The following is a 17,434-nucleotide window of genomic DNA, read 5'->3' on the forward strand; positions in this document are numbered from 1 at the left end:
GCACAGTCAGTAAGACAGCCACCCCTTGGATTTCCTATTTATCCTTTGGGGAATGGGAGAGGAAATAATGCTATATGCATATATTTGCACTGTGCATCTCGATTTGCTGCACCCCTTTGCCACACTGTGTTTGAGCAGGGGAAAGAAACCCATCTGTGTGCATAGATCACTACCAGGGCCTTGCCCATCCCAAGCCTTCTCTTTATGGAAAACCCTGAGACCCTGGAGAAGACGAAATGCCCACAGCAAACATCGGCCCCTCACCAAGAGCAAGCACAGACCCTCCCCTGTATGCTCATCCCAGAACCAGCATACAAACATACATTTCATCTCAGAACCTCATACAAAAACCTCTTGGGTTTTCAGCCCTTTTATGAGGCTTTCTAGCAGATTTATAGGTCCTCCTGCAACCAGCTCCATTACAGGAATTCTTCCAATGCATCTATCAAGAACCCTGCTCTCCTCACTGCTTTACTTAGGCCCATCTTCCAATTAGCTCTGAGAGCCACAGCACAGCAAGAACTTGATCGCTTTTATTTCTGTAGTGCTCCTCTGATGAGGTCGTAACACTTTATGCCCATGTAAGAAGGCAGCAGCAAACCTTCCCAGACACAGGAATGAACTACAGATGAGCCTGCTAAAGCCGAGATCTAAACCTCAACCAACGCGACTCATCTTTCATTTACAGTGTAGCTGGACCACAAAGGCTAGGAACAAACCCAATTCTGTGGCCACAACAGTGTAGAGGGTCTTCTACTGACCCCTCCGGCTTGTCATCTATTTAACCTGCCCCAGTTTCAGAGAGTAGGGACCAGGAATCCAATGTGGGAGGCCAGTAAACCAAGTCCCCTACCTTAAAACAATAGTTATATGCTTTTCTGTGTCAGAAGGAAAGCTGTAAAAGCTGTTTCTAGATCTATACAAGCATTCAAATCTGCAGAACCAGGAGGAATTCAGCAAAACAGAGTTATTTTTACCTCTTTTCCTCTGCTGCTTGCATGCACATCGTGTCTCTGCAGGAGGTACTTACCTTAAGGCTGTTTGCTTTGGTTTTAATGTTTGAAACTGGTATATTTACCTGCCTGGTCAGAGGCAGAGCGACAAAATTAAGATCTAATTTGCTAAGGGTCATGTGGACATAGGCTTATACAGACTAGTATATGAAAACAGAATTAAGATTCAAGTAGCATTCCATCCTTGCCACTGCACATTTTCTGGATGGCTGTCTTTCGCTCCATTTGTAAACACAATTTTGACTTTGACTCAGCAAAGGACTGAAATATACCTTAAGTTTATGCGTATGCATCACTCAGACAGTGTTCTGCAAACATGTTCAACAATCAGAGAGATCAGATCTATTTTACTGTTTAAAAACCGCTTTGTAGTTGGATAACGGGTACCCAACTATTTAACACCCAGGGGTGAGTTTCTCTTTATTTAGCGGAGGTTTCTAAACAGTGTGTAAAATCGATTCTTTAAACAAATTTCAAATGAAAAACTTTTCAGCATATAACTATGTTTGAAGTGTAAATGCACATCAGAGACGGACCCCATTTCAGTGAGCCTCCACAAATTAAAACTAATAGTCTTGCTGGCAACTCCTGGGGTCGTTTTGCTCACCAGCCCCAGATACAAACTAAGCTTTGAAGCTTAAATGGGGTGAAACCCCAGCCCATGCTCAAGACAGAAGTTTTTTGCTACCAGATCCATCATCCTAGGTTGCTACCTGAGATCATAATGCCAGTGCAGGGAGCAGGCCAGTGGGCTGGGAACCCAGCATGGGTTGGGATGCTGTGCCATGTCCAGCTCCCCCGCCAGTGAAATGTCAGTACAGGTAACCCCATAGCCCTCAGAAAGCACTTTGATGTCTTCAGACATTAATTGTTGCCAAGCCAAATGTTAAATACTGTGCTTTAATCTCAGGATTACCCTTGTGGCACAAACAGGAGAAGCTGGGAAGAGGGAGAAGAAATAACACAGGGCGCAAAGCCACCCTGCTGTCGATGTTCAAGTCACTCCTGAGAATAACCCCACTTAGACCAGAAGACCTGCAATTAACTCCCTAACTAACGTTGTAAATGCCAAGAGGTAATTGCAAACAGCTCATCTATTTTAATGAATTCTCGTTTTAAAGTGTCCCTAGCAACTCCATTCCCCAGACACAGCTGGGTCCATGCTTTGAGGGCTTAGATGCAAGATCCCATCGCTGCAGTCTCACAAGCTGCTTTGTTTCAGCTCAGAGGTGGTGGCAGCCTCTGGGCATGGCAAATCTGAGATGATTCAACTCGGTTTACCCACCAGTGAAAGAGGGGTCAGAAAGGAAAAATTCACTGATGCAAGGCATAACAACACCCCAGGTTAGCCAAAAATTTGGGACAGATCTGCCCATATCATCTCCTTACAGCATCCTCTACAAAGAGGCCGAAAGGCCTTTAAATTAAAAATATACTTCAAAAGAGAAAGACAATTAATGAAGAGTGAGCAGAGAAAAGGAAGAAGGTTTATGTCTCATTCTCTCAGTGCCCACCATGTCCTGGCACAAGGATCTCCATCACCACGGCTGGGGTTAGTCAATGCAAGAGCTCCTGGCAAACCCTGCCCAGCACCCTCCTGACCCCTCAAGTGCTTTCCCTCACCTCTTAGGCCCTTTATTCTCCTCCTCCTCTTGGCAGTTTCCCCTTTAAGCTGCGGGTTCACCTCACACGTGCTCTCCTCCCTCCAGCTTTCCCTGCAAGAGTCCCACCAGACCCAGGCAAATCTTCTTTAAAAGGAACATAATACAACTGTGAGCAAGGAAGTAAACGTAATATTAAATATTAATATAATATAACTATAAAAGTCTGCAACACAGACCAACTGATCAGTTGAGACACATCCTTTGTCTCAACCCTTCATGCAGCTGCTCTACTCTGCAGTCACCAGCTTGTGGAGACAGGAGCCGCACATCTAATTCAGTTTGGGATAAATCACAAGCACTGTGAGTGCTACCAGGAAACCCCACATCATCAAAGCTCTCTCCATTGGGACCCTCTGATGTGCCAGAGTGGAAAGCAACAGTTCTTGTAACTGCTAGCACAAGTCTGAGCAATACTTACAGCTGATTGTAATTCCAAGCTCTACACCTCTTTTCTTGGGCAATTTAACATGGAAAGTACCGCTGCTGGGTATAACAGACTCTATAAACCCAAAAACAGACAAGACAGAAAAGAGAAGAAAAAGAGAGTTTTCAGTTGCATGAATGGTCTCTTCAGAACCAAGGAAGACAAGCCCATAAAGCTCAACTTCATTGGTTCAAAGAAGGTTGTTATCTGAGGCCATGAGGAATTTAGGTTAAAATTTGGATTCTCATTAAAAATACATGTTCTGAACATGAAGTCAAGTGCTCACATCATGCAGCATTTCGAGACTGAGGCAGTCTATCAATGTTAAAGGAAAACAATGTCATTTCTCTTTTGTTTTAATATAAAGCTGCACTCTAGCCCCAGCCAGTACCTTGGGCTCCCTCCTTGTGTCAAGGCTATAAATTAACATTAATATTAATCATATTAATGACCAAATATTTAAAGTGCAGGTGGCCTTTTTATCCACTCCTAAGGCTTCTCTCAGCCAAGTGAGCACAAGGCATTTATGAAAGGATCAGAAGGACCCTCCATCTCAGTGCACATTAGAGGACAACAAGAAATGGCAGCGGTCTCACAAGGTCTTCTTGCTCTTCCCTTCAAGCTCTAGAGAAAACCTCTTGTATTTATGAGAACAGAGTCCCCGCTGTGGGTTAGCAAAGCTCCAGGCAGAGCTCTGTGGGTAGTGAGGAGCAGCAAGTCCTTTGGCAACGTACCTGCAACATCAAATTCAATCTCGAGCACCACTTTGTTCGTGAGCGCAGCATCACGCAAGAGCTGATTCGCTTCCTCCATAGTCCCGTCCTCGGTCGCAATGCCATTGATAGAAAGGACTCTGTCTCCTACTTGTAGCAGCCCACACCTGCAGTCCACATTGGGGAAAAAGAGGGAAAGGGAAACAAGGAGGCAGGGAAAAAGAGGAAAGGAGGAAAAAAAAGCCCCACAGCCAGCCATGAGTTACTTTGCCCAGCAAATCTGTTACAAGATACACAGAGTAGAGACAAATCCTGCAGAAGTGGCCCCAAAGGGCAGATAACTCATTCTGCAATGCCCATCCCAATGCCAAGAGCCTCTGAAAGGTGACAAGGCAGCAAACCCTTGTGGTTTGCTTCAGTTCAGACATACTTTGCTCCTAAATAACCTTTTTAGGCCACATTTCCTGCAACTTCCAGAAAAAAAGGAAATAAAATTAAATCTCCCTTTTCTAAAAGTCAACACTATGGCCAAGAGATGAGAGTGATAAATGCAAGGGCGTGTGCCCTTCAACCCTATCTTACCCTATTTCCATGTGCCCTCATGCTCTGAAACCCAATGGCACTGAAAATCACACAGATTCCTCTGCTTAATATATGCCTAATCCTGAATCTACAATACAATGAACCCACTGAAATGTCTCCGCATATTGGATAATGATTTACCCCTTGCAGTTCTGGAAGCCAAATATACATTGATGCTGTTTAACTCCCTTGAAAGACCAACATTACTCTGATGTGAAAGCTCACCACAGCTGGCCCTTTGGGGGTTTTGGTTTAGACCCACTTTCTCCAAGAACAGAGATCAGCAGGGGGGGTTAATTTGGAAGGAAAACAATGATGGCAAGGCTGTGTTGGAGAGATACTGCTACACCAAGGTTTGGCTACACACGGTTTGTCTCTTGGGACCCCTCTATTTATAAGCAAGGCTTTTTCACACATGAACCATTACATTCACTATCCACCCTCTCCTTTATTGATACATACACTGCAACACCAGCAAGACAGGATCGCCCACAGTTAACCTGAGCTGGCCCATGGCTCTACAAAACCAAGTGCAGTGTTCCCTGTGGCTGGCCATGGGCAATCACTCATCTTCCTTCTTCTCCATACTCTTCATCAGTTGTTTGTTATAACCACATCTTTTCTACTCATCACCTGTCTACAAGGCTGCCACTGGAGCAGAGCTTAGGAAACCATTCTTCTTCCATCATCAACAGAAGCTACAGACTGGTCTCCAAAATAGGTTGAGGGTTATGGGAACAAATCTAGGGTTCACCTCAATATTTGGAGTTGTTTTACCACAAAGGTTTCCCAGAAGGCATCGGCTATCCTGTTTTGAGCCTTCTCCAGAGAACTTTTAGTCCCCTTCTGCTTAATGATCAAGCACATCCTTCACCCTCCCCTTTCTACATGTCAGCTTCCACTCATACTTCATGGTAGACAGCTTGGTTTTTACTAAACCCTTCCAGCCACTATTCATCACTCACACGCAATTCAACTGTAAGAAAACATGGTACCACAGCTTCCAGGCACACAAAGACAACATCAAAGGCAATGGACACTGGCACTGCATGATTCACCTCCGAACAGGATGTTACGTAAAAGGCTACGTTAAGAAGAAAAGAATCAAAACCAAGAAAAATGCACAAGCACAACAGTTTTTGCTGGTGGCCCTTCAAAAGCTGAGATATGAGCAAGCTTGGAGAGAGCCTAAGGAGGTTATTTTGCTGGGAGGAAGGCATTAAACTTGCAGTATATTTACACTGCTGCCTGAGTTCATGCCATCCATGGAAAAACACTGGCTATTTTATAAGATGTCCATTCAGAACTGTTTGTTCAAGGAGACTTAGATTAGGACAGACAGCTCCATGGTGTATAAAGGAATCCACCCTTGTGAATAAATTATATCAAGTTTAATTACAGTCCTTTACTGGACTTGTGGCTCTGCAGCCACACAGACGCACTTGGAAATACCTGCTTATCCATCCGAAGATGGCAAGAAGTACGCCAGAGATGCCTCCTCCAGCACCAAGAGCTCTCTTGCTATGGCCACAATGCACCCTTCAGAGAGACCGACAGCTGCCTCACAGTCATCGCTGTCATTTCAAGCTCACACAAGACACAATCCATTTTGGCACCACTGTTTCAGCTACAAGGGCTGGGAGGTCACAAGATACTTTTACACAGCATCAAAGCAAACATTTGCCACCTTTCCCACCTGAGCTGCCTTCTCACCAAAGACCTATTTCTCGTGTTTCTTCACCCGTGGTGGATTTGCCTGGGTGTTTTACAGCCAATAGCTCTCATAGGTGTAAAGTATTTCTTCTGTTATTAGCCTCAGTCAATCATGGCTGTTGAAGCCCTGGTCCTGCAGGCTTATAAAAGTTTGTGGAGTGAAGCCACAACCTTCTGGCTCCCTCCCTGAGTGCAAAGAGACCCAACGTGCCTTGTTAACCCTTCACAATAATTCCAGGGACACTGGTTTCCTGCTGCCATGTGCTCTTGTGGTGGAAGCAGGGCCTGGGGAGCCAAGGCTCCTGCAAACCTCTCCTTGGCTCTGCTGTCAGATGCTATGCAAACCTTTTGGATGGCTTTCCCAAAGAGAGGGCATTTATCTCATAGATGTGCAGTCTAAGATCAGAGCTCACAAAGCGCTTTGAGATCATGGGCAAAGTGCATTAAAATCAGAAAGAACAAGAGTACAGGCATCTCCTGGAGTGAAAGACAGCCTTATGGACGCATTGAAGTCCATGATGGGGAAGTCTCCCTGGGGCTGCAGAGATTTGCATTTTGTCATAACTCATTCCTCAGGCTCAAAGACAGCAACAGAGCAGCTAGACACAGAGCAGTGCATATTCAAGCCTTAGGCAGGATATGCACTGAAGATCTCATTCAGCATCATCAGTATCTGCATGGTCCCTCCAGCTGTGGGGTGAGCAGCAGCAGCTGCGACCACAGCCACACATCACCAGCTGCAGAAACACATCCCTTATGCCTTTACCTGTGTTGGAGTTGGCCTGCACAGGTCAGATGTGCACATCTGTGTGTGCATACTCATCTGTGTGTGCATGCTGGTGGGGGGGGGGGGGGGGGTCCCAGCTCGAAAAGATCAAAGCTTTGCTGTCACCCAGCTGCTAAACCTTCCTTTCACAAAGTATTCATGCTTAAAAGCCAGAAGCACCATGATCAAACAACTGTGTCTGAGCAGAGCTAGAAAACATGTAACTCAGCAGCAAGCATTGATTTTGGATACCTGGATGGAGAAGCCAGATACTCTCCCACTGCCGTCAATAACAGCAGGGGGAGGAAGGACACAAAAAGTGATTGTTCCAAGATAACAAAGAGGGGACATTAGGCATCTTCCTATTCCAGCCTCCCTGCTGATAACAGGGGCTGAATCACTGTCCCATGTAGAGCCCAAACACTTCAGCTTGCACCCAGGAAACAAAACCACAGGTGGGGCAGGAGATCTATTAGATGCTGTTGGCTGTAAACCAAATCACAAGTCAGGAAGGCAAGAGCTTCTGCTACAAACTGCCCCCCATGAAGTAGCAATACATGTAAGGCAGCTCAGCCTCCCTGAAAGGAGGGTGATGCCATCCTCCTCCCTGGTAGTACTACTCAGACTTGCTAGATACCCAAGAGGCAGCTCCTCCATGGCAAGCCAGATATGGACAAAGCTATTGTGGATCATGCACTTGTACAACAGCACATTCGGACTGACAGGTCTTGCACAGGGGTGTGTGAACATGCAAGACAAACCCTGGCAGCTAATCCTGATCCCTGTGCCCCCACTGCTCACCCTCTTCTGCATATAGCCACAACTGCAGCACAAGAGCATAGCCCAGCCTCAGCCGAGAGCCCTTGGTACAGGGGAGAGAAACAGCTCTAATGGGCTGTAGGTAGAGCAGAACCTCTCAAGGGCAGGGCCTAAGGTGTCTAGAAAGGACGGAGCAAACAGGAAGAGCAAGAAACAAAAAGTGAAATGAAAACTGCCTTTTCCACCTCGCTGCAAGCCCACAGCACTTATCACTTCAAGGTGGGGAGGAAAGGCTGCTTCCCTGCCAGCTAGGAAGGGCAGCACGGTCTAGGGGAGGATGAAATACACTGCAGTGATTGATTTAATCCCCAAATCAAATCCAGGCTGCAAACACAGAGAGGATTGCTCCCTGGTGCCAGAAAGCAGCCAGGAGAAGACGAGTCCTGCTGGGTGGGCAGCCGAGAGGGAGAGCAGCCTGTGTGACATATTAGAGCCAAGCAAGATGGCACTGCGAGTCTCTGCTTTTGCTCCAGGTTTGGCATGAGGATAAAGCAAAGCCAGGCGGATTTCAGCGCACCTCCCTTGTGCCCTGGGACAGCAGGCTTCGTTTTTATAAAAGGAGTTTGGTGCTTTGCAATGTGAGCCAAGTTCACCCTGGTAACTGAGGATAAAAACTTTCATTTTTAAACAAACAAAAAGGCATTAAAGGCTTCTGAAATCTCCTTTAACCGGCATCACTCAGGACAAGTGTTTTTCTCTGCCAGCCCCCTGTCCCTCTCCTCCCACAGACACAAACAGCAGCCTCTGCATCAGCCACCTGGAGAAGCTGCTCTGCACAGCAAGGACCTGCCTTTCCTTTTGCAGACACCTTCCCTTCTATACAACTCCCCCATGTGCTGCGTCCCCAGCTAGGGCTGGCTTAGGGACACAAAGCATCACCCCACACTGATGGGGCCCTCCAAGACTTCCCCAGAGGAGTCATTGCTCCCAGTATCCCAGGGAGTGACACGCAGCAGTTAATGCTGCTCCTCCATTCTGCTCTTTTCCCAGCATCATCAAGCTGAAAGCAAGAGTGCTTAAATGCAGCACCTACCTGCTCCTCAATCAGAGCCCTCCTCTGCACTTCAAAACCTTGGCTTTAAGGACAATTTACATAGCTGGGCTCTACTACGATGAAACCAGGCAGAAAACACTTTGCTGGACCCATTAGTTTAGATCTTTCCCCTTTCTGCACCAAGATAAAAGCTTTATCTTTCCAAGAGAAAGGCAAAAAAGAACCCCAACAGGGAATGGGAATGGCACTCTCACACAGACACACACTCCCTTCCTCCTCCTCCTCCCAGAACAGCCGCAGCCTGGTGCCAAGACGTTCACCTGGGATGCGAGGGAGGCCGCGGTCAGCCGACGAGTGCAGAAATGGCAGTGACAGTAAACCATGCCCAGTGAAGAATGGGAGATATTACAAGGATGAGAGTAAATATCTAAATGAGCCTCTGAGGAGAGAAAACAAACCAAACCATGAAATGTTCAGCAGCAGCACCATCAGCATCCAAGGGCAAGGTCTCTAACCTCTCTGCCGGGCTGTCGGGCTCAATAAAACGGACGAGAGGTGGGGAAGACAGGGTTTCGGTAGCAAAGATGCCTCCCTGGAGCTGAAGTCCGAAGCCATTCAAAGGGTCTCCCCTGAGCACCACCTCTGTCGTCTCCGTGTGGACTATCTGCCCGCCAGGACCCACTGTGCTGGAGGCCAGTGACACTGAGAGGGGGAGAGAGGCAGAAGGTCAGGGTATGGTCAATGCAGCAGATCTGGTCACAGATCTTGGTCTGGCAGTGATGGAGGCAGTGACTGAAGATGAGGGAGGCACTGACAGCGCTGAGACTGCGGTTATACCCCAGCTATTGTCAACGCTAAGGACAGCAAGGCAAGCATGCACACCCCATCCAACCCAGCCCTCCATCACGCTTACGTGAGCTCTTGTGCTCCTTCTTCTTCTGCCTCCTCCTCAGCATGGTGGTGCGGGGGCTCATGGGGTGGGAGCTGCGAGGTAGCGTGTTCGAGTTCTGGCACGGGAAGCCCTGTGCGTTCATGGTGGGAGACGAGAAGTTGGCAGCCACCAGAGCTGGGGAAATACAGAGCGTGTTAAGGGCAAGCACTAAGAGGTGCAGCAGTGGGTTCACCTCACAGAGTTCATCAAACACCGATCGGGCTCAGACCACCTCTTCCTTCACAGCTCTAGGACTCAAGACAAGGTAAAGACCTTGCCGTAGGCTTGCAGCTCCGGGAGAGCTGTGAGAGTGGGCTTGGACCCCAAATGGACATTGCTTTTTGGTGTGCAGTGTCCCCAGTGACTGGGCTACCTGTCACTGCAGCATCCAGGCCACCAGGTGAGAAATGCATCACAGATGCAGGGCCACCAACAGGAGGATGGCACAATGGAACTAATGAACCTTAAATACATACAAAGAGAAACCACAGCTTGAACTTGAGCTACTGGGCCAGCGGGCTGCCCTGTTTGCTTCGGATGCAGTGCAATGTTTCCTCCTTATCTTATTGCCATAATACCAGAAACCTGGGGCTGCACAGAGCCTGCATCCTGCAGGAGGTGGGTTTACAGGCTATGAAACAGCCACAATCCTGTTGCTAACTTGCTGTGTTGCATCAGGGCTGAGCTGGGTGTGTTGTCATATCACATTCCCACACATCAGCAGAGATGCCTTCCTTGTCCCATTCATTTTTGCTATAAGAAACCAGGCACTGCAATGTGGGGTTAGAGGACGGGAGCATGGGTCTGCCCAGCACCCTGCTCAGGTTGCAGTTACCAGGTCTGTGCTGGGCTGCAGATACTGATTTTGCATCTCAACATGGGACCTGTGGAAACAGACCCAGGTGACCGAGAAGGAAACAAGTGACAAGGCAGGCTATGGAGCTGGGTATTATGGAAAAGAAGGGGCACAACATGAATGAACACATGCAGGGATGGGGGGCAATGCCATGCACTGAGGTTACATTTGCAGTAATCCTGTCCAGCCGCCTGGTTCCAAGTGGGTGTCTTGCAGTGCCCGGGGTGGTGGGTGTGACAGTAGTTGACGCAGGGGTCCCAGCAGTGGTGGTGGTCACTCTTCTGCACCTTGACTGATGGCACCCAGGAGAGCAGAAATCACCACAGGCAGGAAGGAGAAATAAGAGAAAGAAAAGGTAAGAAGCATCGGCCAGGAGGTTGTAGGAAAGAGCCTCATCCTGGCTCTGAACACATCAGAGTGCATCAAGCAGCAGCAGCATCCTTACATAACCTCATGACACTTGATGCAAAGTGGCAGGGATCCACCCCTTCCCCATATAAACCTCTGCATCCTGCGCCCATGGCCTGACTAAGCCATGCTGAGAGCACACAGATGTCATTACCATTTGCAGTCTGCACTGTGACATGCAGAAGCACCATCCAGCCGCAGGTTTCCCATAGGGGCCCCATCAGTGTTACCTGACAGTACCAGGGAAATCTCCTTGTGATGTTTCCCACCTTGCTGCCCTCCCTGGGACAAGGCTCAACACCCTTTATGCATGCCAAGGAATGCTTTGCTTAGCATCAATGTTTGGTTGTTTAGCGGCTGCTCTTGGCTGGGAATGCACATATGGATGAAACAGAGGAGTAGCAGAGGGCTGCCTCCAGCTCACCAGAACAAAAGGGACTTTATCACTGCTGCTTAAGGCAATTACAGAGGGCCATCGACACAGGAAAAATGCCAAGAGTGTGGCATCTCTTAAATTAAACATGGCACCAAGATGGCAGACTGTTCACGGGCACACAGCTGCTTTAACTTCAACCCTAACCCCAGCCCAGCACTTGTTGGCAGGAATCTGCTGCAGCGTGACAGCCATCAGCTGGAAATCCCTTGTCCCAGGAACCGTGGCTTTGCAACACCAAGTCACGGTGCCACAGGTCTCCTCTGAAGTGCCTCACAGTGGCACAGGTCCCTTTTCTGTTCTCTCCTTTAGCACAGGGTCACTTTGGTCCTTCCTCACCCAACAGCACTGGGGTTTCTCTCCTGCATCTCAGCACTATGCTGTCTGGATCTATTTTCTGCCGAGAGGAATTGCTGGCTAACGAGCAAGACTGGGAGCATCTGTTCTATTGACCTAAGCATGAATGGCATCTCACAGCGGAGCATCACTGCAGCCATGAGCTATCCCAGAGCTCTTAACCTTGCGCCCACCTGCACTGACTGACAACACCCTCCCCAGGATGAGAACTCCTCCAGGCTTTGTGTTCTCCAAGCAGGCAGAAATGCCACCAGTGCTGGCACTTCCAGAGCTGCTACGGGTGCAAACCTGGCACAGGGACTCAGTTTATTGAGTGAGTCCACCCCGAGATCTCATCTAAAGGTCATCTGTAAGTGCCTTTAACAGTGGAAATCCGTTCTGTGTGTGTGCATCACAAGCATCAAATCATTTAGGTCAGGTTTGCCAACCAATAGAGTGATTATATTTAGCCTGCTAAACATTCAGTGAGTTTAGCACTTAGTCTATTAAGCTCCTGAAAAATACACTTCCAGCTCTGGGGCTTTTATTTGTGGATTCAAAAGTAAATTCAGAGCCAGGCAGCTTTTAAAAACAAAAATCAAATTAATACATGTAGCTATATCGAGACAAAAAGGAAAGTGCTTAATAAAATTAAACACTTTGAACATGAGGGACAGGGCTTATGGGCATATATACAAAATCATTTAATCCATTTATAGTAATTAAAGCCATTTGTCTATAAATTCTTAGCACATATCTGACAACAGAAAGAAAAGTGCCTTTGAAACTCAGCTGTCAGTGCATTGGGGAAGAGATGTTGGACAATTCAGTGATAAAAACTACATCAGCCTTCCCTAAGCTTTCACACATCATCCCTGCCTGAGGAAACCCATCCATCCCAGCACCGCTCCTGGGCACCATCTGCTCCTGTTGGTCTTGTGAGTAGGGCATAATCCTCCCCCGAACTCTCCAAATACCCCCAGAGCCACGTCAAAAGCAAACTCAGTTTGACAAATCCCTGCTTCAGCATCAGGCTGTATTCTTGCACGGCTGATGCAGCTTCAGCTCCCTCTGCATAACTCCCTCAATAACCAGATTTTAACTGCATGAGAAGCTGCTATTGAAAAATAGAGTGCCAAGCCCCATACAGGCACACGCTGAAAAGGCTGAACTGCTCAACAGAGTCTGCACAGTCTCCTCTCCTCAGCTGCTTCCCCCAGGCTTCACTCTCTTGGCAATCACCACAGTTTGCTTCTGCATGGCCCATTTTTCCTTACTGCCTCTGTCTGCTTCTGTAAACCCCAAGCAAGCAGCCTGTGGAGCTGGCACTTGGCATCACGAGCAGAAGGCAGCGTCTATCCCAGGTCCAAATGCAGTTTTGGTCAGCTTTGGTGCAGTTCCTCAGCTGCTCACTATGGCTGGATACACCACTGAGGAGCACTGCTCCTCCTGCCCAGGGTGCTCTCCTTCATGTCCCCACCACCCCCATCAGCACTGGTGAAGGCTCAAGCCCAAGCAGTGGTCTCCAACCACACACCTCTGCCTTCTAACAGCCACATGGATGAACAGCATCCTTCCCTGCTATTCCCAACAATCTAAAGTGAAAACAGTTGTTATATCCCTTATTTTTCCTATTCATGTGTTGCAGTTCTTGTCCCAAGTTTATGTTCTGCATTTCTGTCACAGCAAACTGATCTGATGTATGGAGGTTTCGGTAAAAAGGTCCTGCATGCACCAAGCTGTCCTTTCACAGATCCTTCTTCTCCTGAGCTGCTGCTGAATTAATGTATTTTGAATGAAGATTAGGACCAGGGCACTAATGGAAGGAGGAGAATAGCTCATTTTAACAGCCATTGAAAAAGGATTATAGCTTTCCATTTTTTCTTGGGCACAAAGGTCAAGTCATCCACCCCCCTCGTTAAACTGCTTCAATTCTGCACAAATTGGACTGGACATGCAAGAGATTTAATTCTCGACATGGAGATGTTATTAGATTTTATGTTTGATTGCATCATGTTAAAGAAGACAACACAGATACTTTCCTCCTCTCTCCAAACTGCCCAAGACGTGAATGGAGAAAAGACTTGTGCCCAGGGCTACTGTGCACATTTATCATTAAAGACGCAAGTGACTGACAATGGTTGCAAAAGGGGCAGTTTCAGATGCATTCACCCTACTCCTGGCTGATCAGACACAGCTGCCACTCAAAACAGGCTGGTCTGGAGGATGCTTGCAGATTAGTTTCCTATGGAAGTCCAGCAGGACCCTGCCTAGCTACTGACATGTCTTTCACAAAGCCTTACAGGGCATCAGCAAATGAAATCTCAGCTTGGAAATACATTTGCCAGCACCAAGGTTGTTTTTTCTCCCTCTCCATTAAAGTCTCTTATCTGAGGTACTAAGGAAGCAGTTTGCACAGCACTCAGCACTGCGAAACTGTGGGATTCCCAACTCCAATTTCCCCATTCAAGCACAGATGTTACCTTTTTTTTTTCCCTATTCACATCCTTGAAGAACATCATCTAATCACATGCATTTCATCAAAACATCATTTTTTCCCCTCCACAGATGTCTCTGGAGTCTGTTGCCAGCATTCAAAAACAGCAAGAACCCCAGTAGGGACCTCAAGTGAGTTTTGAGGGCGACCAACAGTGTTTGCAGAGAGGACTCACCTGTTTCAGGAGGTTTCAAAGGCAGCCTGCTTTGGTGAACAGGTAGTATCTCCAGCTTCACGTTTTCTGAAGTGGCAGCTAGAAGCTGAGTTGCCTCTAATAAGGAGCAGTGCTCTGTGCTCGTGCCATCAATGGAGAGAATATGGTCACCAACGTGCAACGCGCCACATCTGCAAAGGAAACAGCAAGAGAGGTAATTATACACATGGCCAAAATCCATGTCCTTCCACTTGGGAGCAGACACATGCAAAATCCAACTGTGAATTATGGTGTGAAATCCTGTGATTTTCTTTCATATCTCTGTTTTCTTTCTTCCAAATGGAAACCTAGGTTTGAGCACTGCCCAAAATACCAACTAAGATGGTTCATGCTTGAGTCACTGCTGAGGGTGGCTTGGGAAAGATCTTTTAAGCATTTAATAGTGCCCACTCAGTTAGTGGGCTTATGCAGCAGCGTAGTTAACTCCTACGAGCCAAGAGTTCAGCTAAGCAACATGACTAACCACAGCTAGGGGTGCATAACAGTTTGTCATCCTGTATCCCCATGTGAAGGGTGACTAGCTGGCTCGCCCATCAGGAAAAGACTCTAGCCAGAAGTTTCCAGAATAGGTTTTTGCCATTGCACAGCTCCAGGGCAGTCAGATCTGAGGTTTTTAAATCAGAGGTCAGCTTTCACATGCACTGAGTTACATTCATGCCCACTGAGGAGTGTCCTGCTGTTGGGTCACATATTTTTAGTGCTAAGAACATGTGGACATGGGCATTTCAAGGAGAGGCAGCAGAGAATGGTATATAAGTAACAAGGGAATAAAAAAGCAACAGAGAACAAAAAAGCAGAGCTAGGAGCAGCGTGTTCAGATCTGTACCTGTCCACCACGCTGGCAGGCTTGATCTTATCGATGACAATGACCTGTTTGTTCCGGTGCATGGTTGTTGTCAGTGTGATTCCTAGCGTAGACCCCGGACTCTTTGCTATTTCAACTAGCAAGGGACCTGAAGCATTTGCTACAGTGTCTGTAAAACAAGAGAGCATCTGAAGACACTTTTCATATGGACTTTCCCATTCCTAAAAGCAAGGGGTTGGCCAATAGGGCTAACTTGTCATATATACCATCAGCGAACCTGTAGTTTGGACATCCTGCAGTCTGTGTCATGTCATAACTTAACAAAGATGTAAACTACTTAGAAAAGTAAATTCAAGAAGCAGAACTGATTCTGCATGGAATATATATGATAATGAAGGCACAGTACAACAATTCACTCATGAAAACAGCCCCCCTTGGGGTTAAATAGCAAGATCAAGGAAGAGACTGCTCAAAGGCAGCAGTCACATCAGCAGTATTAAAAGTACAAAAAAGGAAGATCAGAAGGACGTCACTGTTATAAGCTTCTTCCCAAGCAAACAAGAAAGAAACAAGATCACACTTTCTGAAGTACTCAGAAGTCTTGTTTGCTGAAGACCAGCACACAAGTCAGTCAACTCCTCTGTGCTTCAGCACCAGCTTCAAAACATCACCGCAACTGCTCATTCCAGCCTCTCCAGCGCGACAGTGGGAGACACAGCACTACCTACCCACATGCTTACAAAAGCCTCCTCGTCCCATCAGACAATACAGGGGAAACTCATCTTTAAAAGATGCACTTCTGCAATAAGCTTAATAGGTACTGAAAGAAAAACTATGAAACTCCTACGAAATTGCTCCTGTTAGCATAAGCCTGCACAACACCTATTCATCTCTTCTGGGGAAGGGGGAGGAAAAGGAAAGCCTGTGTCTCTAGCTGATTAGACAGAAATTCCCTCCACCTCTGCTACACATTTGCTTCCAGATTACCTAAAGCCATCACAAAGAGGATGGATTCACAAATGTGTTATCACCATCAGACATCCCACAACCACCACCCTATGCATACTTTTGACTCCCTCACAAAATCATTTAATGAAAACCCAGCCATCCACTTTGAAGGAAAGCCAGCAGAGCCCCCTGAAAGCTTGATGCCTCCTCAGCCCTTAATTATTCATAGTAAAGCTTTTCTCTTCCAGAGCTGTGCTCCACTAAAAATGCTGATGCTACTTGGCTCCAAAACTTGATGCATGGCTCATTCTTGCTCTCTGAGAAACGGAAGCATTAATGCAGATCTCAGAAGCCAAGCTGCAGTGGGGTCCTTCCTGAGACTTGTTAGAGATGCTGAGTCTATGGAAACAGAAAACACCTTTGGAAATTTCCCCCTGGGATAAGGCAGGGGATGTTCAGGCTCTGGTCTACTCACAGTGCCCTTTTTCCTAGCAGAGGAAGAATGAGCAATGTTAAAGGTTATGTAGCCTTCAAATAAAACACTGTTTATTCTCTGTTGAAACAGACCACTGGAGAGGTCTGGAGGCCCTGGCAAAAAGCACAGTCCCAGTTCAATCGAAAGATGCACAAAGCAGCCAGTTAAAGCCTGTAGAAGGTGCACTTCAGCCTTTGTTAGCAAAGCAAGCACCAAGAGACTGAGGATCTCTTCCAAAACGAACAACGTGTTGGCTTTGCAAGCTATGTGTGTCCAGCACGTATCCTCTGAGGAAGGACACAGACTTACATTCCTTCAGCTGAAGGAAAGGAATGAAAATAAAAGCTTGCTGGAGCAATAGACCTTCCTTTGCAAAGGAAATCCCTGCTCCTCTCAGTTTTACACAGCTTCCAAACTTATTGGCTTTGCCAAGCAATTCCCAGGGAGGTCTCAGGACCATGGTGAGAAGAGTGAGCTCTGCGTCCATGCCAGAATGTAGGTTATCAATAAGACTGTAGGAAATCACTGTAGTCTTGCCTCCAGCCCAGGTCCTCCTCCCACCGCACACAGCACAGACCACCCCTCTACCCCTTTTAATTCTCATCTCCAGTGGCACTGATGAGAATTGCTCCAAATCTATTTTACAGAGGCATTTGTTGAGGAAATACCAAGCCAAGCCTCTATTAACTATTCTAGGGAACGATTTGGCTCAAATCAAAGGTCAAGAGTCTGCAATTTAGCAGTATTTGTGAGGCATGATTAACATGGGGCTATTACACGAAAGCCAATTTCAAAAGAAACACTGAGAGGGCAGGGCAGGCCATGCAATAACCTTACTGTAGG

The 17,434-nt window shown here is 47.1% G+C and overlaps 1 protein-coding gene across 2 annotated transcripts in view; it reads right to left on the reverse strand.

The window, feature by feature from the left end:
- Positions 1-17,434, reverse strand: part of GRIP2 (glutamate receptor interacting protein 2) — a 242,594-nt gene that overhangs the window by 28,994 nt on the left and 196,166 nt on the right. For both annotated transcript variants that reach the window (XR_010614346.1, XM_065687418.1), the window contains exons 8-14: positions 15,190-15,337; positions 14,325-14,494; positions 10,642-10,767; positions 9,602-9,754; positions 9,204-9,390; positions 3,836-3,981; positions 3,096-3,176 (exon numbers count right to left, since the gene is read on the reverse strand). Coding sequence is in view for 1 of the 2 variants with exons in the window: in XM_065687418.1 (XP_065543490.1) it covers positions 3,096-3,176; positions 3,836-3,981; positions 9,204-9,390; positions 9,602-9,754; positions 10,642-10,767; positions 14,325-14,494; positions 15,190-15,337 (1,011 nt within the window). In the remaining variant the exon portion in view is untranslated. The remainder of the gene's footprint in view (positions 1-3,095; positions 3,177-3,835; positions 3,982-9,203; positions 9,391-9,601; positions 9,755-10,641; positions 10,768-14,324; positions 14,495-15,189; positions 15,338-17,434) is intronic.

Source organism: Lathamus discolor, chromosome 7 (genome assembly GCF_037157495.1).
Source record: "Lathamus discolor isolate bLatDis1 chromosome 7, bLatDis1.hap1, whole genome shotgun sequence".
Lineage (NCBI taxonomy): Eukaryota > Metazoa > Chordata > Aves > Psittaciformes > Psittacidae > Lathamus > Lathamus discolor.